This window comes from Bradysia coprophila, unplaced genomic scaffold, assembly GCF_014529535.1.
Source record: "Bradysia coprophila strain Holo2 unplaced genomic scaffold, BU_Bcop_v1 contig_248, whole genome shotgun sequence".
NCBI classification, from domain to species: Eukaryota; Metazoa; Arthropoda; class Insecta; order Diptera; family Sciaridae; genus Bradysia; species Bradysia coprophila.
Window position 1 is genome coordinate 739447 of NW_023503509.1, and position 26597 is coordinate 766043.

The following is a 26597-nucleotide window of genomic DNA, read 5'->3' on the forward strand; positions in this document are numbered from 1 at the left end:
ACAGAGATTTGCAACTTAATGAATTTCGTTCACACATTAATGAATTTTTTCATGCTTCGGGGCCGAAAATGAGGGCAATTTTTCGAATGTTCTCGGGTTTCCGGCCCTCTGCATGAAAACTCACATGTGCACCTGTTTGGGACGGTTGATTTAAGGCACTTTCGCTTGTAAGCCTCACTTCGTTCGGCCTACAATCCGCGAAATTGCCTAAAATCAATCGTCCAAAACAGGTACACAAATGACTATTGTTATATAAAACCCGAAAGACAAAGTTTTGTTGTCGAATGATATTTTTACTCAACCGTGACTGCATAGCATCATGTGGAATAGAATTCACAAGGTGACGGCAATAAATTTTCGTTGAACGGATAAGTTATTGCTGAGGAATAGTTTTGCTCAAAATAAGGGTGAGAACTAAGTCGACTTTTAGACGGATTTTTTTTTAAATTTGAACACAGACGGAATGTTGTAGGAAGTTATTCAATTTTATAATGCTAAAAAAATACAAACCAGAAAAAAATGCGACAAAAGCGAAGCGAGGGCTATAAATCAATCGAGGTCGAATTTCCCCGGGGTTCATGTGCAGGGCTTATTTTGGGAATTTTAGTTCTGAAAATTCCAAAAAATTTGTAAAGAAACCTTAAAAAAATTAAAACCAAAAAACCTTAAACGATGAAAGTGACGCAAGTCCTTGTGTCTACTTACAAAATATCTGATATCACTGGGGGTGACACAATCTCCGCCTGTCCATAAACCAAAAAAGAAAGAAAATTTTACAGAAAAAAAGAATTTGCGTCACAAGTGGCAGATGATGCACGGAAAATTCGGCAAATTAGACATTTGTTGTGTGCTGCATATATTTGCTGCAGACTGAATAATGTTCCCGTGTGTTGTATTACAATAAACATGTAATATGAATATTTTCAAAATATAGTTCCGGCAACAATATTATTCAGCTCGTAGGAATATTGTGAGGTTCCCAGGTATATATTTGCTGTGTGCTGAATTATATCTTCAAATTAGTTGTGGGATGTATTACTTAACTTTACCTGCATGCCGAATATTGACTAAATGGTACTATCGAACTATACCTGCATGCTGAATATTGACTAAATGAATAAAGTCGTCTGTATTTAGAATGGACTATGCAACAATAAATTTATTGTTTTAATGAAATAAAAGGAAGATCTCAAGAACATACGCATAAAGATGATTATCAAATCTAATTTTATTCCTTCATTTAAAGTTATTTCTATTTTTACCGAATTAATATGCAATGATAGTGTTACATTTATGTATTTCAATAGAAATTTTGACGAACGAACTTTCAAATCCATTTTCGGTGTTAAAGGCTTTTGAAATGTTAACAGAAATAGTTGGTGGTATTCAGCGTAATTCGCGTAATCGATGCTCACTATTAATGTGAACAGTTTTTTTGTAGAACGATTGAAAAAACCTCGAATTCAGAACCAGGCTCAGAATTAAAATAATAATATCCGATGACATTGCTTAGTGGGGAGAAGTACTACATTTCATAGAAAATAAATTCAATTAAATGTTGTTGCATAACCCATTCTAAATACGGACGACTTTATTCATTTAGTCAATATTCAGCATGCAGGTATAAATATGCCTGTGTGCTGCATAAAGCAAAGTAACAACGGTTCGAAATAAGACTGCCACTATATGCAAGCAGTATAGCAGCAGTGGTAAAGTCGTTGGCAGTCAGAAACTGAGGTTAAGCATCGATGGTCGCGGTCCGTACTTGGGTGGGTGACCGGAAAAACCGTAAGCAAAAAAAAAATCTGTTAGCAATTTAATATGATGAATTTAAATATAAATCTACGGCTAATATAATAATAATAAAATTGAAAAAAAAAAAAATTTGAAAAAGTTTTTTTGTTTTTTTTTTGCTTACGCAAATAAAATTGATAAAGTTAATTAATCAATTTCTTCTATTAAACGATAAATTAGGTTGTTTATTGAATTGAAAAAAATGGCGTCATTTTATATTATAAAACAGGCATACAGCTAAGACCTGCACGCTGAAAAATAATATCCAGCACACAACACCAATATTCATTAGGCGGGCATTGTATGATCCTCAGATCAATATGCAGCACACAACTAATGTTCTATAATCGTGAAGCTGTTCCCGATTTCTTCGTCTGGGGTGCATATATGAGTTTTCCGTGTGAGGAAACTACTGTTACGCAAATGGTTAAAATAGAGAAAAGTACGTCCTGAAAGACTGGAATTCAAACGGAAGAAAGTCGAATCGAAAGCCAGGAGGGAGAAGTCAAAAAGTTGCTGTAAATATGTTCCGTCGTCACCAAAAAAAAAATTAAACAAATTTTGGTAGTGGACTTGCTCTGCTTACTAACGTTCGGCATGATTTCGGAATTTTCGGAGCTTTCTCAGAATTTTTGAAATTTTCCAAATGAAAACTCGAAAAAAATCTCATCAACCTGCTACCTGCTCATCTCTTAAATCAGGCCTCCCACTAAATTTTGCCCTGTCCGAAATTCGGACATTTCGGACAATTTGTATAAAATTTCGGACATTTCCAGAAAAAATTTCGGACAAATGTTTTCCAGTTTTCACTAAAGAATCGCAATAGGAATAGTCTGTGAGACATTTAAAATCATTCCCTCACCAAATTTCAACGTTTTATATCAGCAGAATTTGGTGACAAATTCTAAACTCAAAAATTTGTTTGGAGTATATTTTGACGTGACATGAATTGATCATTAAGTTGATATAGGACTTGAAAAATGTTTTACTAAAAGTATTGTTAAATTTGAGGGTTAACTGAAACCTGGCTGAAAATATTTAAAAAAGAAAGAAAAAGTTTTAGAACGGCTTTCTTCAAATAAAACTAGTTGAACTTCCGGGCAACATACTTTTTTACCGCAGATGACTTCAATTCCAAAACTTTTGTACTAATGCTTAGAAATGTATTTTACTTTACTAGTGAGGGAATGTAGCCTTTCTCTCACTAGTGAAAACCCTTTCCCTCGCTCGTAAAGTAAAACGCCATACTATACACTGGTTTAGTAATGTACTATTGTTCGCACTTCTTTGTGCTAGATGCCTACTAATACGTCGACCTTCAAAACATCAGTCGTATTTTTACTTTTCGAAGCTCGATACGCCACACAGTGTTCCAAAACGTTACTGCCACATTCATAAATCTATTTTTGACATCAGTACATCACTTTGCGACCCCTTTATGTACTGAATTACCCTACAGTAACAGTAGACTTTCGAAAAACCAAGAAAAAATTTTCTTGGTTTTTTGGGTTTGGGAGCCCATTTTCACCGTGAGGGGTTTATAAATTTTCCTTGTTAAATATAAAAATCCTAAGGACGTTGCAACTTGCACTGAGACACCTCAAGCATACTCCATATGGTATTTTCTATGTTCCCGAACCTACCTGCTCACCAATCGCTGTAAAACAGATCTCTTATTCCACATTTTCATCAATAACCAAAAAAATTCAAAAAAGCCTCATGAAATAAAATCGTTGTCTCTAACATTTCTGCAGTAGTAAGTGAAGGAGAGAGGCAGGGGAACATAGAAAATACAATAAGAAATGTGCTTGAGGTGGCTCAATGCAAGTTGCAACGTCCTTAAGATTTTTATATTTAACAAAGAAAATTTACAAACCCTTCACGGGGAAAATGGGCTCCAAAACCCAAAAAACCAAGAAATTTTTTTCTTGGTTTTTCGAAAGTCTACTGTTACTGTAGGGTAATTCGGTACATAAAGGGGTCGCAAAGTGACGCATTAATGTCAAAAATAGATTTATGAATGTGGCAGTAACGTTTTGGAACACTGTGCGCCACAGGCAGGCAAATTTTCTATTTAGTTCCAAGTAACTTAAAAAATTCGACAATATCGATAGTTCCCTTACTGAATAAAAAATCTTTAAAAATTTGTCAATATGGGATGCAGAGTTTTTTGAATTTGACTGCCTTCAGAAGTTAAAGTTATCCTGAAGAAACCAGGAGAGCGTGTCTATCTCATCGATTATTACAATATCTATGTGGAGGCTCGGATTGTGACGAGTGAAATGAAAGTAGTTTAAGTTAATGGCGGCTCGCCGGTTCGCTGATGATAAATTGTAAAATCTGTAAAATCGTCTATCAGCGGACGCCTGAGTTTCTATGGTGAACGAAAAAAAAACTTGCTTTAGACGATAGAGCGTGAAAAACTATGGAACAAATCCGTTGTTGGCGGAAAAAAAATTTTGATAGCGGAGATCGCCGTAGAATAAGGGTTTGAAAATGCAGACCTCCGCCAATTGCAATAGTTTTGTATGACCAGTTACCTCAGATCAAATTTTTAACACTTTGAGGCAATAGAGAAAGGATCAGTCTAATGCCTAAAACTACGATTTTTTCTTGAAACTAGAGTTTTCAGTCTTAAAAATTGTAACGCAACAGACCGTTATTGGCGGAATCTGCCCTTAACAAATTCAGTAACGATTTAATCAAATTAAAATCGTTTTTAGTAAAACACTTATTTAATTAGCGAATGAGTGTTGTTGACTGATGGACGAATCTTAATTCAAATAATTCAAAGGGTTGTACATATGTACATATGTACGTAAAATTAATTTACTCCCTCATAAATTTTAAGACAAAGAATTGGTACATGGAAATTATAATTGAAAAATGTATGAAGCGCGCCGCAGGCGATTTTTTTTTTGTAGAGTCTTTTATAAGTTTCAATATTTAAATCCGGTCAGATCTTGAAGAAAATTTCGGACATTTCGGACATTTCGGACAATTTCGGACAAATGTGTAAAATTTCGGACATTTCGGACATTTCGGACAAGCGGGACGCCTGTCTTAAATACACAAGTCTTTCGCTCTGTTAAGTTAAATAGTATTTTAAATCAGCAATTTAAGGTTTACTTGGAAAATTTTCTTTATTAAAAGCGAAAAAAAGGCTGCAAAGTGCAACCGGTAAAAACTTGGAAAATGGTTTCATCTTAAGTACTTCAAAGCTTTTTTATTCGGATGCAACCGCTTCAATTTATCAAATCATTATGTTAAGTACGTCAACTCACTGCAAGCAAAAGTGTTTCTAATGACAGTTGCCACATAGAGTACTATTTTGTGTGTAACTCCATTTTCTAATTCTTTACAGCGCCAAAATTTGTTTGGTGCACTGTCCAGTTTCAGTTTTCTCAGTACTACCAATCATGCCGTAAGTGCGTTGACGACTTCTATCTTTAATTTAGTTTCTTCTAAATATATAGACAACTACAAATTGTCACAGTGCAGCTACAAACTTCAAACACGACAGAGTAAAATAAACTTTACTTTTCTCTTCCGTGGTTCAAGTAGTTCTTAAGGAATTTGGCTCTTGATTACACAACACATATGAGAAATCTCCCACTCCAATTGTGATTTCCTTTTCGCGTAATATTCAGTACAAAATCTTTTACTTCATTTGATTTAACACACATTTTCTTATTATAACAATGAGTTGTCACCTTCTGTCTGCAGATTTCTGTATGCCAAAGGAACTACTGAAAATCATTAATAACATAAATGCATAAGAAAACCATCAAGATCTACAATTAATCCACAAATTGCAATTGCATCACCTGTCAGTTTTGTGACTCAAAAGTTTCAATTCCATTTTAAAAATTAATCAAGTTATTTGCAGTAAAATTTTACGTAGTGCTACTCCTTAAATTTAAATTTTTATACAAATACTCCCTTTCCCGAATGAATTTTCTTTCTCCTGTAAAAATTAACTCTCCATCTCATAAAAACTGACTATTATTACAACGAGAAGAAATACCATCATGGCTAACGATAACAGATTTTCTCAGATAGCACTAAATAGGTCGACATTCACACTGTTTTTTTAAAACACATTCTCAAATCAATTCAAAGAAAATCATTTTCTATTTTTCCGCACACACCAGAAAAAAATCGTTGTTGAATTCTCACCGTAGAGCAAGACTGGAATATTAAAAAGGTGTTTTCAGTGGGTGACTCCGGTCGTTTCAAAATTGTATACACAAAAGCGAATGTATTTTTCAGTGGTTATGGGGCTTCCCTTAGAGCCACAAAATTAATTCTTTTAGGAATGGAAAAGAGCTTTAGGTATTTCGAATGAAAAAAAAAACTTTCTCGGTTGATTTTTTTTCCATTTTGTTGCTTTTGAACGCAGTTGAGAATAATAAATTGGGAAAATGCTGGTATTTAGAATGGAAAGAAGATTGTCTAAGGATTCGTTTATTTTTCTCCCGGCTCGATGGGAGCGCACCATAAAAAAGTCTATCATACTTAGTAAAGAGAATGAATGATATACATTTCTGGAAAGTATCAAAGTGTCGGGGGTCTTTTCTTAGTTGAGTACGAAAATGGAATTATTTTGACATAGAACAATTAATGGATTTTTTCCGTTTTTACACTTTCCTATGGGTGTGAAAGCATTTTTCCTCCGTTATGGTTGGGAAATGGCCATAAAAATAATTATGCAAATCAGGATTTATTGTTTTTCATCAGATTACATTAAAGGTTCATGAGATTGTTGCGTCCTGCATGAATGGTAAATTCCAAGTTGGCAACATTTCTGTAAAGTCACACCATTGCAATTAGTAATGTAATTTGCATTTGAGAAGAAAATTTGTCACGAAGTAATGGGTTGAAATTATCAGAAATTAAGAACACACCACGTATGTAGTGCGTGCCGCGGTAATTGTGTGCTTACGATAGCGATTCAGTATTTTTTTATAAGTAATACGACCCGACGACAGTTCATTTTTTATGAACTGCTAAAAGTGGTAATAAACTCAATTTTAATTTTTGTGGTTTGAAGGTAAGTTCTTTGACTGTAAGTGAAAATGTTTTATTGTTTGCAAGCTGCTGTTAAAGTGCTAATCGAATAAAGAGGCTGAGTAGCTTCGAAATATTCCTTTTATAGTCATGGATAAAAAGATGAAAAGTGAAGTTTCGTGTGAATTTTGTTGAAGCGAGGCGCGGCAGAGGTCATTAAACACACGAAAACGAAACTTTTCATTTTTATCACCAGTTATTGTAATAGAGAGTTTGCACAAATGACTTATAAATTATAAGTAACTGAGCTATAAGTTATAAGTCAAACTTCAAATTTTGTAAAATTTGTCAGTTTTTTACAAATTGCGACACATTTTACAGAAATTTGAAGTTTGACTTATAACTTATAGCTCACTTACTTATAACTTATAATTATAAGTTATAAGTTGACTTATACTTTATAAGTCATTTGCGCAAACTCTCTCATGGTTTTTACATGCTGATGGCGTTGAAAGCAGTGCTTGAAACATCAAAAGTATGGTTTTCGACTCATGTGGCATCTTGTTGTAATGTCACTAGGAATTTTGTTCATATAGACGTGACGGAATTTATCAATGTAGCTAACTTGAAATTTCTCTCGGTTCTGATACAAGTACAAACTTGCTGCACTCGTGTTAATGTGCTTGATTCTACGACACACAAATCAAAGAGTTAATCTCTTACTTCAATCAATGAAAGTATCTACTGTTGTTTGATACAAAATCTATTACTTCTTTTGTTTTAGCATTCATTTTGCTATATTTAGGATAACATAGGCGGGTCAAAGCGTTTCCTTTTTTGGCGTCGTTGTCGATAACAGATGACTAACTTGTTGAATACAACTTGAGTCCGGAGTGTGGATACTCATTATATTTTAAAAGGACAGCTTGAACTGTCTCATGGTATAAAGAAACATTAAATCCAAAGCAAATTTCAAAAGTAATTGAAGTATTTGTGTTGTCCGTAGATGTAGAGAAGTAATAAAGGATATTTATTTGTTATAAGGTTCACTGCTATTTGTTCAAGGCTCCGATTGATGGGCTAACTTCCACATCGTCAACGATGAATGTCTTCTAAAAAGTTAATCACAAGGAAAACACGAAAAAGGTCTCCTCGTTTGATTCGTTAATAAATTCTATGAGTTGAAACGTTGGATCATCATTGCATGATGGTTGTTATTGTTTAAACACTTCTGATGCCTTTCAAAGATCACAATAAAAAAACATTAAAATTATTCAGATTTAATGTTAATTCGAATGAGAAAACCAGAATAACGTTTCAAACCACAAAAGCGGCTATTGAATGCGACACAGCGTCGAACTAGGGATTATCAAAGTAAAACGGAATGAAGGAAATGATTTCATAAAGTGTGGACACTAATCCGAATTTGTAGGATTTGAATTCAAGTTTCGAAATTGTAATTCGTAATCCTTGTGTGAAGGATTTAGTCGATTTTAATGATAAGTACACCAGACTATAATTATGGCTCTACGTTCTGTTCATATTATTATATAATAGTGTAGGCACTGGTTTACACATCCAGTGAATTATGTTATAATACATCCCTGTCTGTTGCACTTCAAGTGAATGTAATTTTTTGGTTAAATGAATTTTCAAGTGCATATTATTGATGCCTACATTTCTATATGTACAACAATATTCTTGTGCTGTGCTGCATACAATACGTACATGCCATCGAGTGAAACCTCTCTACACCTCAATGGATACTTTACGTTTAATTTATACGCATAATAATTTAAAAAAAAAGTAAAATTCGAATCATCTCCATGCATCATATAAATATTTATGATGACTCTGAAGAGAGGAATTGTTGTTTGTTTAGGACAATCAGTTTCGAATTTGTTGCATGTTGATTTTTAGAATGTAAATGTCCACTCTGAAAATATTGACCATTTTAATTATTCAACTTGAAAAATATTGAATTTTGCTGAAGGCTCTTAACCTGAAAAAAAGGTGTATTGAATGTCAATAAAAATGATTTTTTTTTGTGTACGGTTCATTAGCACAATATTAATCTTGTTAAAATGTAAAAGTAATTTGGAGAACGATTCGTTTTTTATTTGTTTTATTGGATGAATGGTTGGATGGTTATGGCTATTTCATTAGCAACTCAAAGGAAAATTGTGTGACAATTTTGTTAAGTGAGTGAGTGTCGTTGATGTTCGTTGTCTATAAAAAAAATCATAAAGGAAGCTCAAACTTCATGATTAGTTAATTTTTAAAAAATATTAGACGATTCACTGAACGCCAGATTTTTACCTGTGATTGAATTCGAATTAGACGATTAGACCTACAATAGACAACTTGCTTGGTCTTCTGGAAATATTTTATTATTGTTATTCGGGTTTCAAAACCATTAAATACACAATCTTATGGTCAAAACAAACGAGGCATTCAAAACATGTTTTGGTCCTATTTTTCATGACGAAATTTTCGAAACTGTCAAATGAAGTTAGAACTAGAGATGAGCGGGTCGACGTTTTTTCAATACCCGACCCGACCCGGCCCGATCCAATTTTTTGAACCCGAGCCCGACCCGACCCGAGACTTTTCTCTTCGCGGCCCGACCCAACCCGACCCGAAAAAATCATCGGCCCCACGTGACCCGACTTTTTTTTACTATAAGAAATTTAATGAAAAATCATTTTCTACACATAAAAGCTTTGCAATAATCTTATACGCGAAGTAAAATAATAAAATAAGTTAGTGTTTCATGCTTTATAGGCTTTTATTGGCTTACTTTAAATTTGTATTTCTAAGTCGGGCCGGCCCGAATTTTTGTTTTCAAAGCCCGACCCGACCCGGCCCGAATGAATTTTCAAAACCCGGACCCGAACCCGATCGGGCCGGGTCGGGTCGGGTCGGGCCGATGTATTTCGGGCGGCCCGCTCATCTCTAGTTAGAACTTTTTCTATTCAAAATCGCGATTGCTGCATCTGTCAATGAAAACTAGGACCAAAACACGTTTTCAATGCCTCGTTTGTTTTGAGCATTACACATCTCTTGAGTGAATTAGTATTTTAAATCAGCAATTTAAATTTTGCTAATTCGTCTACGTCATCGTTCTCATTTGCGAGTAGTTGATTACATTCGAATAAGTATTTGTTAATATTTTGTTTTTTTTTTTTGTTGGTACGTAAATAGACGAACAACTAATGACGTAAGCGCAGCTTTGCGAGTGTGTTAGTGTATGTATTACATTATTTGAATTTAACTATATAAGACCACAAAGCAGTAGGTCGTCGCTTATAAATGTCGTTTCTGTTGATGACAGATGATTAGCGTTTCTGAATGGTGAGGATTTTTTGTTAATCCAGATGTTATGTTAAAAATCCTAAGATGAATTAACTGTTTGAGTTAGTTTGGTTTGGTTTGGAGGTAAGAGTTAATTTTGACCTTAAATCAGATACCCAATACGCAAGGGAGCATGAGTCTATAATTTGGCGTTATATTTTAAGCCGAAAGTACACGAGCAATTCCATATTTCCGAGATTGACAATTGACGAAGTAAGTGTGCCTCAAAATTTGAATTTCAGTTGAACGATAAAAAGTGCGACAAATACGTACTTTTCGGCAAGGTAAATATACATACTGAAGGTAACGCAAAACCTCAGGGAATAGCAAGAAATGCGGACTCCAAGTTCCGGGTGAATATAAGATTTGTTATGTTGCATCCGTGACGTTTGGCGCGATAATGTTGTTGGAAGTGTGTGGTATAGTATTGAGTTTTGGCATGTGTTGGGGTCCGTGTCTTCTTGCGGATTTGCGTTACCTTCAGTGTTTATATACTCTGCTTTTCGGGTCCTAGGTATGAAATAGTACATTTCGTACCTAGTGTATAATATTGGAGCTTCCCGCGACTATTTGAATCGCTATTGTAAATATGACCGAATTAAGGGTAATCGATGCGCGTCATCTATTATAAATCATGATCAGTATTTGTATGTTCGTTTAGAGCGGTAATCAGAATTTAGTTATAGTCATTCTGTGTTAAGCAACTAAAGAAACAACAACCAACCAACCAGCCAACCAACCTATCATTATAATACAACCAACCTACCAATTGTTACATTTATGAATAAATATTAAATATCAAAAAATCGAGGATTTTAAACACCTAGGACTAAAAGTCTTTTTTAGCGTGTGAGAAGTTTCCAGACAGAGCCGAAGGCGAGGTCTGGAATCGAATTCGCTAAAAAAGACTTTTAGTTCGTGGTACGAATAGTATTTTTCATATTGGACCGAGAAAACGTGCGACGAAGTCGCACTTTTCGGGTCCTAGGTATGAAAAATAAATTTCAGATTCCAGATTTCAGGCCAAAAACACACTAGCCATTTTTCGTTGCTGAGATCGGCAGTTATGCTGGATTTTTCATTGTAATCCTATTTGTAGCATATTACGTTTAACAACGGAAAATACAGCATAATTGGTGATCTGAGCAACGCAAAAATTGCTGGTGCTTTATAAGCTTTAGGCCTAAAATACACGAGTAATTTTGGGTCGATGGGATTGACAGTAATGCTGCGTTGATCTCATCAACTCAAAATTGCATGTGTGTTTTCGGCCATACAAGGGAAGCGGTTATTCGATGTACGTTGATATTTCCGCCTCGTCAGACGTTGATTGACTACTGAAACTGAAAAGAAATGCGAGATTTTTCCAAGAACGACGACAGAGTTCCATTGGTCCGAAAGGAAAATCCATGTACTCCAAGTACGTAATATCGATAGTCAAATTTCGAAAAACGAATTATCAATCAGTTCATTCCTATAATTTCACAAATAAAATTAAATTGAAAGTTTTTTTTATTCAACTGACAAATATTCAACGGCACAGCAACGTAAAAGGAGGTATTTAGAAATAATTTCGTCGGCTCCAAGTTATAAAACTCTTAGAGTACATAAACTTCGTTGATAATAGCATTGAGACTTTCTTCAAATTTGACATAAAATTCCAGTCACGTTCGCATGTCTCCTCCAATACATATGTATGTATAGCCGAACCGAAGCTCATATGAAAATAAGGCAAATATTTCGATAAATAAGATTTAGTGACATATAATAAAAACGTATGTACCCTATGCACGTTTCATTTTTTTCCCGTTTCTTGTGAATCGTGTGTCACATGTAGTACACCAGTATTTTGAACCTCAATAATGTTTACGCTATATGCATCGTATAAACCGAAAAATTTTCATTGCCATGAATTTTATTGTTCCGCTTCTATTTAATATCATATCTCCTCGGTTATGTAACATTAAATGGATTGAGCTTCTGACCTACATCAATGCATTTTAACTATGTATTTCTGGGCGATTAGATTGAGATGCTCGGTTTTCTTATTTATATTCTACGAACTGCTGATAAACATTTTTTTTTGTTCCTGTTATTACATAACATTGGGTACAAGACAAAAATAAATTTCACAAAAATTCTGTCATTCTATTCGTTTTAATGTATAATAGAAAAGCGTACGTTTGTTATCTGTTTCATGCACAACTCATAAATTTGGAAATCGTCTTATACTCATAGACGAGTCCTTTTGCTATTTTACCGACATACGGAACACACTGCGATTTTGTATACATTATACGGACTATTTACGTAAGATGTTTGGTGCCACAGTTAGACGTTTTTTTTTCTTCTTATATTACTATTTCGGGACATAAGCAATATGTCAAGTACGTAGACGGCTACAGTCTTCATGGAGATTCCATAATTATGGATCATGATAGATTAACAAGTGGACTAATTTTCAAGAAAGTCAATCATAAGTCTATAATAATCGAATCAATCACTTCGTTTTTAAAAGATTCATGCAAAATCTTTTACTTCATTTGTTTCAACATGAAATTTGCTGTATAAAGAAACAGGTTGGTCAGAGTTGGTTTTTTTGTCATCTCTGTCGGTAGTAGATAGCATATCCGGATTACATTGATTTTACGAAGGAATTGTTGATCCAGAGAGAGAATCTAACCAATTTTGTATAAAGGTCTACCCTATGCTTCTCGAATTCTCTGAAGTGTTTAAGTGAATGAGATGGCGAAATAACACCCTTTTGTTCCATCTCGGGGTCTGGTTTCAGATTCTTTTGTATTATCGATGACAGCATACCTCGAGTTGATTTTCCATCTCGCTCTACTTTAACACCGTATAGGTGCCACATGTCATTCACATGCTCCTTCTATCACGCTACATGCGTACCAACTTAACATTTCTCTGTGTTGATCATAAAATTTTCGGATATGTTAAAATGCAACCTGTAGAAAACCTCAGCTGGCCTGCAGATGCGTTACCATTTTTTTAGTACTTCATTCTTTAAATATAGTAGAATTTTACGAAAATTATAGTTTCCAAACAGCAATTTTCTCTAGACCTACTTCAGCATTTGATCGAAGTAGATGTCAATAGAAAAAAATCTTCAATTTATTTGTAGACTGTTTAAGTTGGGGAAAGAGACCAGATGAATCGGGTGGACAATGTCATCATTTTGCATAAAAAGTATTTATAAAATGACCGCATTATAAATTTTGTATGAAAATAATGACATTATCCTTCCGGTTCATTTAGTCGTTTTCCCCAATTTAAAAGGTCTATTGTCTTTTATCGCTTTTACCCGTGGGTCTGGACAGTGGAAAGTTAATATGATCCGTACATTTCAAAGCTAGTACAAATCATCAAGTAATTTTAATTGTAAATTAAAATCTATTTTATGAGTGTAAAATTGGGCAACGTACTCTCTAACCTGCATTGAACGATAAAATGATAAAAAAAAACTTTGTTGCTACCAATTCTAAGCCTAACTCATCGACGTTACAAATATTTTAAACATATAAAAACCAAATTTAATTATACTTCTGAATAAAACAGCGCTGATATTTTAATTGATTTGTTTTCTCACTAAATAAATTCCCTTAATAATTTACGGATAATTTTCATAACATTATTCGATCAAAGAATGAAAATTGCTACTCTTTGCTAAAAGAATGTTCGAACTATGTTCGATGATGTTTTGTTTTCATAAAATATTTAATAAAAATTGAAATACCAACGGTCATAAAAATCAGTTATGCACGCATGGGGTCCCTTTTGTGCGATCCGTACAAATCAAAATGTATAAAAAACGGACATTTTGTATCTGATTTACAGTTGAAAAACAGATTTTGAATTATCTTCATAACTTGTTAAATTAACAAGCACGTTACAAGACACGTGGAAAAATAAACAGATTTTCCAGCTTTATTAACCGTTAACCCAGACTGATGTAGTGCATGCTATTTCGTATTATTGTAATTTGAATAACTTCACAATGGTTGTCAGAGCGAGAGAGAGAGAGAGTTGAAAACTTTTGTTATTATTATTTAACGATTTCGTTCTGTTTTCATAAGAATTAACTTAGTTGGTATGGGATAATGGAATCAGATAATGTTTTTTCTTTGAAAATATTCAAAATAAAATACAAAAAAGAAGTTAAATAGAGGTATAATAAGAAGAAAGAGAGCATGGTCTGAGTCGAGTACGCATCTTTTATATTTCATTCGAAAAACTCAAAAAAAAGTTGTTGAATTTAAAACAGAACAATTTTCGTTTTAACCATTATTTTTTGTGTTTATTTTATCACGCTGCAGTAGCTCGCCCATAATTCTCTCTACTTGAAACCTTTATGAATATAAATAATGTTTCGTGATGAATATAAATATTTTCGGTGTTGTTTATAGAGAAAAAAAAGGTTTACAAAATCATAATACAGAGCCATGATATCCCAATTGAAACATGGCAAATACTAACATCTTGTAGGTGTGTATTCGATGCGTAAGGGCATATGGTTTCAAAACGGTACGTTCGGTTACATTCCGTTTACAAAAATGTTGTTACATCTTCGTTAAAATGACCCAAATTAGTGTAGTATTTAACAAATACCATCTGTATTTAATCGAAGATATTTCGATACATTTTGACGACATAGATAAACAAAAAATAATTATGTTCCAGACGTTAATGACTATCATGTATGTTCGGATACATAAGTATAACCTGCCTGCATAACATATTTTATATTCAAGTATGTATATGCAGGATATGATGGAATCGTAAAATTTCACAAGAGCAGAAACAATAGAAACATTTAGTGGAAAGTCAAAGACTAAAAAAATGGAAGAAAAAGCATTTCGTGTCATTCACACAGTGTCCACAATGTGCACGAAAAAAATTGGCGAATTTCAGACATCTTCTCCCATGGGTTCCACCCATCCACTCCTTCCTAATTTTTAGGACCTAAAGAGAATACGTTATTTGTAACGGGCTCCTCAGCGATAAACGATCCGTTCTGTACAATCCAATCCGGAGAAACATTACTGCGCACAAACGCGTCAGAACGAGTTTCAGTCAGCGCTTTTATTTAAAATCTAATGTTAGCTTGTCTCACCTTGCCTCTTATTACCACATTATCATTGAAACAATTTTCAAAAAGTTTGTCGTACGTTCGAAGGTGTGTTTCAACCATTATATGCTCAGCGACTTCAAACGGATTTTTTAATTTCAGTTTAACATACAGTTAAACGCTTGCTCCTCTTTGCACCACTCAAAGGAACTTTTAAATGTCTGATTCGTTTCCAACAACTTTTTTTTTCTTCTTCCGTTTGCATCAACCCATTTTGCCATGCGAATATCGTGTGTACCGGGTATACAGCCACTTTCTTCGAGTAAAATTACATATTTGCGAAAAAAAAACTCCGGTTGCGAAACAGTAAATAGTGGAAAACTAATTTTCACATCAAGGAAAAACACCACATCTGAAACGTTTGAAGTATTTTCCAACGCTATTTGAAAATGCATGACATTTTTTTTCCACTTATTGTTCCAACCATTCCGACTTTGATGTTCAATAATAGCAAATTTCATCTGAAGGAAATAGTTCAATGAAAACTGAAAGATTTGAAATGCTCTGGTAGCGAGTACCTACTATTCAGAGCTATTCTTAAAAAAAAATCCTGAGGTTAACAAAGTGTTGACAATATCTACACATTTTCTTCGGAGGAGTTATAAGTGAATGGTTGACCGAACAACATATCAGACTTCGCTTTCCACTGGACTTTATAGATTCATTTCATCATTATGTCGAATAACAAACCTTGTACTAATTATTGAATCTGTTCTTCATTTAAATTTAAGATTAGTCAATCGATTCGTACCAACGCACTTCAAGCAAAAGTGCTATTAATGACAGCTGCCATATAGATTACAATTTTGTATGAAAAAAGTGCCTGAATTTATTACAGTGTCGATATTTGTTCGATACACTGTCCAGTTTCAGTACCCTATTTAAAGTACCACTAATGCTTGAAGTGCGCTGTTCATACTCAAAATCTATTACTTCATAAATTTTAACACACATTTTGCTTTATAAGACCACATTAGTAGTAGTTCATTGCTTATTCTTGTAGTATATGTCGATAACAAATGGTGACCGCAAAAGATTTAGACGTCGTCCTTCCTTGCACATTCGAGTTTGCCCTGTGGACTAAGCATGAACACTGAATCACTGGCAGGAATGTGCCACTTGTATCGGCAGTATGCATTGAGCATCTACATGTTGTACAGCGCCAAGTCGCCACTTGAAATGCGCGTGACTTACATGCTAACAACAATCACCGCCGCTCGACAAAGTGATCGGACTAGCTACAAAGTTCGCGTTTCAGTCAACATATTAAGCATTCAATTACCTGTGTACCATTCACTTAAGTGATCTTTGTTATACCATCATATTAAAACGTAAGCTGCAGCTGTATGTCAGACTTCCACACATCCAAATTTCCAGTGCTTGCTTATAGGAAAATAGAGTTTAGAAACTAAGGGTAAAATCTATTACAATTTAGTACTTTTCTTCATAAAAAGACTGCTGTCACTGAATTATTTTTTAATGAACAAACTTCACTGCTGTGACATTTCATGGGAATGAATCAATGTGAAGTTGTTACACCAAAAAATAGTCCAGTGGGATTGAAGTACTATAAAAAAAATGTGGCGCCTCTACAGGCCAACCGACTAGGCTAATCGGCAGTGCCTTGGCACTTTCACACGCCTTGAGATTGGACCACATACGGGTCTACTCGACTGGCGTAGACTCGAAATACTGTTGGTGGACGGAGCAACTGTCGGCAGTGATATTGACAGGTTGACGGAGTGTGATGTGCACACACTAAATAATTTTTAGTCCTAGTTTTCATGACGAAAATATAGTAGCTGTCAAAGGAAGCTAGGAATCTTTCTGTCCAAAATCTCGAACTGTCAATGAAAACTAGGACCAAAGAATAGTATATTTCATTATATGCGGCGAAAAGTATGCATATCATGAGGGATCAATTTTTTGATACGAGCCGAACTCACAAGTGTGTGTTTAAGCGTCAATGTTTGAAAACTGTTATTTTGAAAAGGGTAAAGTTTGCATATCCGAGCCGAAGGCGACTTTCCCTCCCTAGGTAAGAAATGAACTTTCCCGAACGGACAAAAACACTCAAAATATCGCTACCTGATATACATGCTTTCCGTAGGGGGTAAACATACGTGTTATGCTCACTTTCCGGGGGGATATGCAAAAAAAGGTTTTAAAGTTTTAAAGTTAAAATTGTTATACATTGAAGGTTTTTGAGGGAACATTCCGTCTCGTTCCCTGGACCATATTACATTTTATGAGTACTTCAATTTTTGCTCTTTCTGGTTTATGTTTATAAAATATAGAGCGCTGCACGGCACTGCTCCTAGCATGAATACTGAATTGAAAAGTGTCATATTTGGAGGCTGTGAGCGCTGACATTAGTTTATTAATTTTTTATGACGAAATATCCTAGAAATATAATAGAATTATACAAAAGCTCTATTACGTTTGAGTTTTAGTTTCCAAACCACATATCTCTTTGTTGACTCTTCAAATTTCTGACTTCCACCATTTTAACATACATTTTGCTACATGTCAAAGCACTAGTCGCGGCTACTGATTATCATTGTTAAGGTCGTTGTTGACAACAGTCGACTAACCATAGCCATAAATAAGAGGTGGAAATTTGTGGGTGCGTATTCGCTCTACTGATATTTTCATAGCTATGTTGACCGCAAATGTTACAGCTGACTTCCATTATGTGACAGACATTTTATGGTAATAAACCAATGGAACCAATGGTATGCCATCAATGACAAGAAAATAAGGACACATTTCTGTTGCTTCATTAACCATATAGGTTATCATCGGCTGGATGTAACAGAAAATATGGCTTACGCAAACATTCGTTTGCAATAAATAACGGTGGCTATTAGCATAAGATAATGTTTTCCCTTTTTATTCCGTATTTTCGTACAGTCAAGGAAGTTTTACATTCGAGTCTTCTTGATATGAAATATATTTTAACTTCTGATATTAATCAAAATAAGTGTATGGTAAGTCAACTTCTTACGCTAAAAAGTTTTCCCAGTATTCGCGCATTGCAATCCAGGAAATAAATAGCAAACACGGGCACTTTTTTTGTCGCTTTTTATATTTTTCTATATATTTGAAACGGAACATTTTATGGGCAACATAATATTTGTTTGGCAAGAAGTTTTGAAAAATTTGTTGAGTTGTGTTTTATCTGTATTTTACCCATGGAGTGTGTTGGTTTTTGTTTCACTTCAGCTATTACGGCGGATATAGCGTTGCAGTTTTCAAAAGTGTACAAGGAAGAAATCATTACTTCCGACTATGACATAATGGTGGAAGTTCTTTGATATACTTTTTCAAAGAATAAACATCTATGATTTAGATGAGCTTTTATAAATTGGTACTTTACAGTCAACTTTGTATACGTATATGTGTGGTATCCAGAAGAGTTAACGTACACTCCCAGCATACATGAAAATGTATCTTGAGTAAGGCAAAGAAAAATTTATTAATTATTGTTGGCGGGTTGTTGTAATGCGGATCCATTGTCTATTTTTCTTTGACAATGTTGCCTTTGATGAATTTTCAAACGATCCAAAAGCACGCACTGGAAAATCTCGAAAAATACATTTGTTGTTCGTAATAATCCCACTTACAATTGAAGCAGTTTCCACAAAGTATTACGTAAAGTAGCATGAGTAGTTAATTAGCCTTAGATATATTGTTCGTCGAAAGCTTTTACGTTGAGAAGATTTTTTTTATTCGGAAAATATAAGACTGTGAGAGATCTAACGCATGTTATGATAGAGAATAGAGAACACTACTCGTAATTCAACACTGTTTTGTATAACATCGGGAAATCTGCATAAAAAACATGAAAGCTTTCCTCATTAATTGGTAAATGTAAAGCAATTGCACTACTTGATATTGAAAAAAAAATTCAAAAAGAAAATGTTTTGAATGGTTCTAATTAGCTGGATGTTATGGAAAAACAACACAAAACACGTAAACTCTCAAAGAATGCAAACGATATGGTTGTTTAGTGTAGTCACATTCAAAAATTCTGTATACCCTTTGAACAAAATCAGTTCTTTGAGCTTAATATTAAAACATGCTTTTGACTTTGTTTGCTAAGTAATTGTGCCGTGAAATAAATTTTCATCTTACTATGACTGCAGTTAATAACCAAACAAAGAACTATTTTCGAGATATAGAGACTTTGTTTCCAGAAGTGTGTCGTTTTTCTACGAGGCTTTTGCTGACATATAACATGACATGAAAGCATATTTTCGATATTTTCTTTAATGCCATTAACGGCGTCATTTTTTCATTTTAGAAAATTTGTCTGGGTTTGAATTTGAAAGCATAAATTCTTCAAAGAAAATGCTATTACCGATAGTTCATTGATGCAATGCGTTTCTACATTTCTTTTATAATTTATTTCAGCTGGGGTGCACGTGGAACAGGAACATCAAAAGCTTCAGAACACTGCTTTTATCATAATTTTTACACCGGTAAGTAGAGCTAAATTTTCACTGCTTCAAGCTAAATTTAATCAACAGCTGGCTAGGTCAGGTAATATTTTTAGACATTGAAAGATCAAACGGTCAAACTTTTATACGAGCTTTTTGTACAAAAATTTCTAGTGGGTAAAATATCTCAATTGATTGTGCTCCGTTGTAGAAGTTTTTGGAAGCGGATAAATTTTATCCGCTTCCAAAAACTTCTACAACGGAGCACAATCAATTGAGATATTTTACCCACTAGAAATTTTTGTACAAAAAGCTCGTATAAAAGTTTGACCGTTTAAAATCCTTAACATGATTTAATCATGTTAAGGATTTTAATTCGGTGTTGTCTCATTTCATTTCGAAACGAATAGGTTTGTTCCAAGTAACTGTAAACACGAACTTTGACAACCCGAAAAACGACAATTTCATCCATAGCACCGTCGTTTACGTGATATTTCATACAAATCGAGCAACGTCGCCTACGCGATTTACACAGAAATATTATTGAGGTTATGGTTCTGTGGATGAAATTTGACAATTCATATGGCCTTGGAACAAACCTATATATCAAAGTGACATTTTCTCAACTCAATTGTCAACCAACAAAACGTTAGCAGGATGCCATTCTATCAATACATTTTGAGGCGAGAAGTAGTTCTTTGTTTACCGAACGGAAAAAAAGGAAGTGCCAACAAGAGTGACGTATCCTATTTTCTGCAGAATTGAATACAACGTTTTTCAACAATTTTTCTGAGCGAAAAGAAAAGTGACAGTTCGGGGTAGAGAATAACTTTGTTCTCCTCTGTCAAAACGAAATGTGAAGAAAGTATACATTTTCACCACCGCACTGCCATCAATTGCACTGAAAAATCGATGACACGAAAAATGACGACTTTCTTAAGAAACGGCGAGTTCCTGAAAAAGATGTGAGTAGCTGACGATTCTTCATAAACTTTTCTTGCCTCTTTAAAATTTGATACAAGGAAAATCATCTTCTACAATATGTTAACTACGAAAAGGCGAGTGCTTGAAGATCCGGCGACTGCTCACCGCTTGGTAAAGAACTCCCCGATTTTTCAGATAGTCGTCGTTTTCTCGTGTCGTCGATTTTTCAGCGCAATCTGTCATCGGGCAAAGAGTCAACAAAACGTCAGTTTCTCATGGCCTTTTGAGCCAAGGTTCTGAAAGAACCTTGGTTCTGTTAAGCAAGTGAAATGTAAATAAACTGGATAGTATGAATGTGTTAAGTCTGTATTTTATAAGACGACAAAACAAGTCCAAAAGAATTAAATGTTTAGTTCTTTTTCAGAATTTTTTTACGTAAAAAATTCTTTAAATCTGTTACATAAAGCTTGATAGTGCTGTAACTATGAATAAGTCTCTCATTCACTCGCAAGAAAACAATAAGAAACACAATTACAGTTGAATTAGATAAAAATAACAGAAAAAACTACTTTTGACCACTTTTGACTGTTCCTGGCCTCGATATGGAACATTTGCCACATTTCTTGGATGGAAATACTTTTTTCGAGTGCCATAAAAAACAATCAAATGTGGAAAGGTTCAACGAGCTATCACACGTGGCAAAGGTGAAGATTTGGCCGAGATGTTGAATTTCAAAATCTTTATTTTTGTATGAAAATAAGCAAAATTTTGTATTTTCAGATAACTCAAATTGCCTACGTTAGCTAATAAGTTCCTATTGAAAAGTAAATCAAGCAACTCCTAAACGTTTCTAAAAAAATTGCGTCACAAAGTGGCTGATGTTGAGGAAACTACTGGAATTCAAATGTAAAAAAGCCGAATCATCTGGCACTTTGTGACGCAATTTTTTTTAAATTTTCTTTCTGATATGTTTTTGAAACTAGTGTTTGTGCTAGAAGCATAGCAATGAATCAAAAGTTAGGATTTTTTTCACGAAGATTTTATTTATTCCAATCGAAATATCTAGTAACGACAAGATGATGAGTTATGTAATCGTTGCACAGTTGGTTTGTTCACGGAAAATCGTAAAGATCGACGTAAATTGATTTTTAGCAATTGGATCTACACAGTTTTCAACTGATGAAACGAAACATTCCGACACAGCATCGAATTCACTAAAAATTGAACCAAAATATAGTTATGAATTGTGAACGACAACGGCAATCACTTACTCGCAATCGTCTTTGTCCATTTTGAATTCAAAATATTCGTTTTCGATGAACTTTTTCACAACTCTCTTCAAAAACGCGTAGAGTGCCTTATTTCCGCATGTCAGAATTTCGTCCTTGTTGATCATAACACATTTTCGTCCTTCGCCATCACGAGAAACCAGCGAAGCCAGGTCGGTTCCGCCATTAGAGCAAACTGAATCCGAAATGGCTTTCAGAATGTCCCGTATGTGGTTTTCTCTTTTGATTTCGCGTGGAAAAGAACAGCGATCTTTCAGCATCCTAAAATCATTCACGTACCCGAACAGTTCATCTCGCTTCTGGCAAAATCTTGAATTTTAAATGCAAATCAGAGAATGTAATGAAAAATAAAAATTCGCTTGGTCTTACGTCGTTGCGACTAATTTGAAATCTTTAGCTTTTGTAGCATTCTTAATAGTCTCATACTGATATTTCAGCCACATTACCAACGAATTTTTCAATTCGTCCTTTGCGCTACTCAATTCAGCGTACGCATTCTCATCCCCGGACAATTTCGTACACTTTTTCTGGTAAGCTTCCTTTAAATCCTGTTTCAACAAGCCACACAATTGACCCACACGGAGTTTCGGACCAATTTCTTCCTTTACAGTGTCATTTGAATTGGCTATCAAATAAACGTGATTTTGTTAAAATCACGGCAGAGTAAATTTTACTAAAATAAACCAGGCAGATGCAGTTCATTTTCGAAACGTCAAATTAAGAAATAAAGCGACCTAATACACTGTATGAAAATGAGCTCAAATGAACACTGACAAAAGTTGAATTAATTTTATTCGCAAAAAATTAAGAAGTGACTATTCGCAGTGAACTGCCAATAGTCAATATTGATGCTATTCGCAAAAAAAAGACTTCTAGATAATTCAGGTCCCTTGTCAAATAAAGCGCCCCTGCCTGGTTTACTTTACTCTGCCGTGTTAAAATGCATAGATTCTTGAAATAAAACTTTTTATTAAAATATTTACGAAAATACTGCTCCCATGCAATTCCAATCATAAAGACGAAAGTTCGAATCCATCGTTTTGTTTTGTAGACTTTGTGGTCGTATTCGTCCTCTTCGTCTTCTTCGTCGTTGACGACGTCTTCATCGTCGTTGACGACGTCTTCATCGTAATCGTCTGATGAAAATGAAACTGAGGTAGTGGAATCTGCAATCGTGGAACTGTTGTCGTTCTCGTCATCTTCTCCCTGAGGAGATTTCGTAGTATCATTTCGATCGTTATCGTCACCATCATCAGTACTTGATACCGAACAAACTGTGAATCCAGTTCGAAACAAATTAATTTTAGTTGCTTTTAGATTCACAATTTTTTTGATTTTTTCTGAAAGGACAGATTGACACCCTCATAGCAAAGCCAAAATGCAAAGACTCAATTGGTATTTTTCCACCAAAACGTTTCGTTTTCACCATATCCCGTTTTATGATGAAACAGAGAGGTCACGGGTCACTAGAGAATTTCAATGACCCTTTTGGATTAACCTGTCTTTTCAGAACTGTGCCTTAAAACTACTACGTATGTATCCAACAGTACTATTGATGTTGTTGAAATGAGAAATTAATTAATTTTACCACTTGTTAAAATTAGCAGAACTATAAGAACCAGTTTCCTGTTCATATTGAACGGTCATTCACTTTTTGCAAATTTACACAATTTACACAACGTTTCAGAGGTATGACAAATTTATAAAAATTGAATATTCTTTCTTCTAACACTAAACGCTAATAAGCGGAATATGGTTCTTACGTCTCCTTTTATGTCTTCATAATGCATAGTAGAGGGGACTACTGATTTCAATAAAGGGCCGCACTCTGAGAAATTAGACGCCCTTTGAGAAGTTAAGCGGAAGAATAAGGATAAATTAATTGATGTTTTCAACTAAAAGTCAAAACTAGAAAGCAATAATAGTTATTTGTGTATCTGTATTGGACGATTGATTTTAGGCAATTTCCCAAAACTCACTCATTTTCGGCCCCGACACATGAAAATACAGTTCTTCACCAAAATTGTCCTTCAGATGTTGGAGGCAAGTATACTACGCCGGAAAGTGAATATCGACAATAAATTTCAATTAACAGTTTTTTAAAGTGGCATCGACTTAATCCAATAAACGAACCCTATTGAAGATATCCAGAATCCGATTTCTCCTTCGAAAGTTATTTAAAAAAAAAACTTTACCTTTATAAAAGACAAAGTTCTTAAAAATTTTCGAAAATTTCCGAAAATATTCTTTTCTCGCTGCACCCCTGGAAAATGAGTAATTACTTCCAGACGGCTTCATATTATTAAGTTCATTTCTCCCCTATTTCCCGAACGCTTAACCAGTAATATATATTATCACATACGTGCAGTGTTCGGATGTCAAAATTACTTAACTAGAAGTTTAATTCAAAAATTACACCTCAGGTCTATGTTGTTGTCTCGTTTTCGCTTATGTGATAAAATAGAGTACACACTTATCACTATCTGTCTCGGCAAGCCTCGACTTCTTCGTGACAAGTGTGTAATATATATTATCGCATACGCGGTGTGATTCCCCGGAAAAATTATTCACCTAGGATATATAAACAAACATTATACTTCTGTAAATTGTGAAAGTGTCATTCGCATATCTTGTTGTCTCGTTTTCGCTTATGCGATAAAAAAGAATATGCACGTATGACAAGCCGTCTCGGCAAGCCTCGACCGCTTTGTCATACGTGCATAATATTTATTACTTCCGAGGTTCCAAGTTGTGTATTTGATAAGTTGGGTGTTACAGCCCGACCCGAAGGGGAGGCCTGTATTCCCCACTTGTCAAATAACAACTTGGAACCTTGTAAGTACAATGCTTTACGTGATTAGGCAATGTAAATGAAAATGAAACATGCCGTAACACGTAAATTAAAATACCTACTGGTTTAGATATTTTTGTGTCCGTTTGAAACTCGATTCGAATGTGAAGGATACATCCACACAAATCAAACTGAAAATCTACCAGTCAACAATTTGGCATTGTTTGCTAAAGCGGTAATTATATTGGGCGAGATGCGAATAAAGTCGCGACATACTAGCATATTTCAGAACATTTTCAACTTTTTCATGTTGATGTCAATTGATATTGATAAAAACCATTTTTAGTTATCAATTTTAAATTATAAATAAAGCATCGCATCGCCTCTCCAATGCAATTACCGCCTAAGTAATTCTGCCGTGAAATAAATTTTCATCTGTGGTATTCTTGTGATAGACAGGCTGCCGAAATCGGACGCATTTTATAGTAGACTTTTCTAGGTGTGCCTAGAAAGGGCTTCGACCCTAGAAGCCAAAACCACTTTCAAAAAAATTCTTCGAAGTTTGTGTGGCTGGTGAAAGGTGAGCAAAAACCGAAAACTTGCAATTTTCTTATATAAAAATTTCTTCAGTTACGCGAGCCGGTTTTCGGTTTTTGATCACTTTCACCACACAAACTTCGAAGAATTTTTTTGAAAGTGGTTTTGGCTTCTAGGGTCGAAGCCTTTTCTCGCCACATATAAAAAATTCCACTGGAAAATGCGTCCGATTTCGGTAGGATGTTTTTCAAAAGAATCCCTCTCTGGCTATGACTGCAGTTAATAACAAAACAAAAAACTATTTTCGAGGTATATAGACTTTGCTGCTAGAAGTGTGTCGTTTTTCAACGGTGCTTTTGGCAACATATAACATGACATGAAAGCTTATTTTCGATATTTTCTTTAATGCCATCATTGGCGTTATTTTCTTCATTTTCAAAAATTTGTCTGGGTTCGAAAGCATAAATTCTTCAAAGAAATTGCCATTACCGATAATTCATTTATGCAATGCGTTTCAACATTTTTTTTACATTTTATTTCAGCTGGGGTATACGTGGAACTGGAACATCAAAAGCCGGTAAGTAGAGCTAAATTTTCACTGCCTAAAGCTAAATTTAATCAAAAGCTGGCTAGGTCAGGTAATATTTTTAGACATTGAAAGATCAAACGATCCAATTTTTAAACGAGTTTTTGTAACTTTCGTTGGCGTCTAGATGTTCTCGTGGGTATTACCACGATAAAATATCAGAATTGGTTAGAATTTTTTGGGAAAGAGTTGAATTGTATCCCACACGCCATAGGTTAAGGGATGATAATAATAGTAGATTATTCACCTCTGTCCACATGTTTATTTAGACACTTGGGGAGTTGTTGCATGAGCCGAAGGCGAATGTTATAACCCCAAGTGTCTAAATAAACATGTGGACAGAGGTGAATACGCTATTTTATCTACCGACGGCGAAATAATAGCACTTTTTCACTGCTATTATTTCACCTAGGTAGATAAATTGAATTTAAAAAAAAAGTTGAAAAAGTAGAAATTTTCTCACATAAATTGTCAAAAGACATCAACAGATTGCCATTCTGTCAATGCATTTTAAGTTGAGTAGTATTTATTTGTTTACCGAGCGAAAAAAGCAAAATTCCAACAAGAGCAACATTTTATGCGAATCGCTCGAGCTGGACCTACTTTCTCCTGAGTTGAATACAAAATTTTTGAACAATTTTTCAACACAAAACCAAAAGTAACAATTCGTGGTAGAGAATTTCTATTTGGTCCTCTGTCAAAACAAATGGGGACAAAATCTAAA

The 26597-nt window shown here is 34.6% G+C and overlaps 1 protein-coding gene across 2 annotated transcripts; it reads right to left on the reverse strand.

Moving 5' to 3' along the window:
* Positions 1-21687: 21687 nt before the first annotated feature.
* Positions 21688-23702, reverse strand: LOC119078260. 2 transcript variants are annotated; one of them, XM_037185755.1, is made up of 6 exons: positions 23548-23684; positions 23072-23233; positions 22943-23041; positions 22329-22584; positions 21942-22268; positions 21688-21884 (listed from the first exon to the last, which is right to left on the reverse strand). In XM_037185755.1, exons 1-6 carry the CDS (start codon positions 23591-23593, stop codon positions 21755-21757), a joined length of 1020 nt encoding a protein of 339 aa, XP_037041650.1. In that variant the 5' UTR covers positions 23594-23684; the 3' UTR covers positions 21688-21754. The 2 variants fall into 2 exon arrangements, with proteins under 2 accessions (XP_037041650.1, XP_037041649.1); XM_037185754.1 differs by having other exon boundaries at positions 22943-23233; positions 23548-23702.
* Positions 23703-26597: the final 2895 nt, after the last annotated feature.

Bases quoted from the DNA above. Each gene is read 5' to 3' on its own strand.
- LOC119078260 (XM_037185754.1), bottom strand. From the start codon at position 23,593: ATGAACAGGAAACTGGTTCTTATAGTTCTGCTAATTTTAACAAGTG. The intron at 23,234-23,547 runs GTAAAATTAATT...CTGGATTCACAG, and splicing joins TCTGCTAATTTTAACAAGTG to TTTGTTCGGTATCAAGTACT. The intron at 22,585-22,942 runs GTAAATATTTTA...TTTATTTGATAG, and splicing joins TGCATGGGAGCAGTATTTTC to CCAATTCAAATGACACTGTA.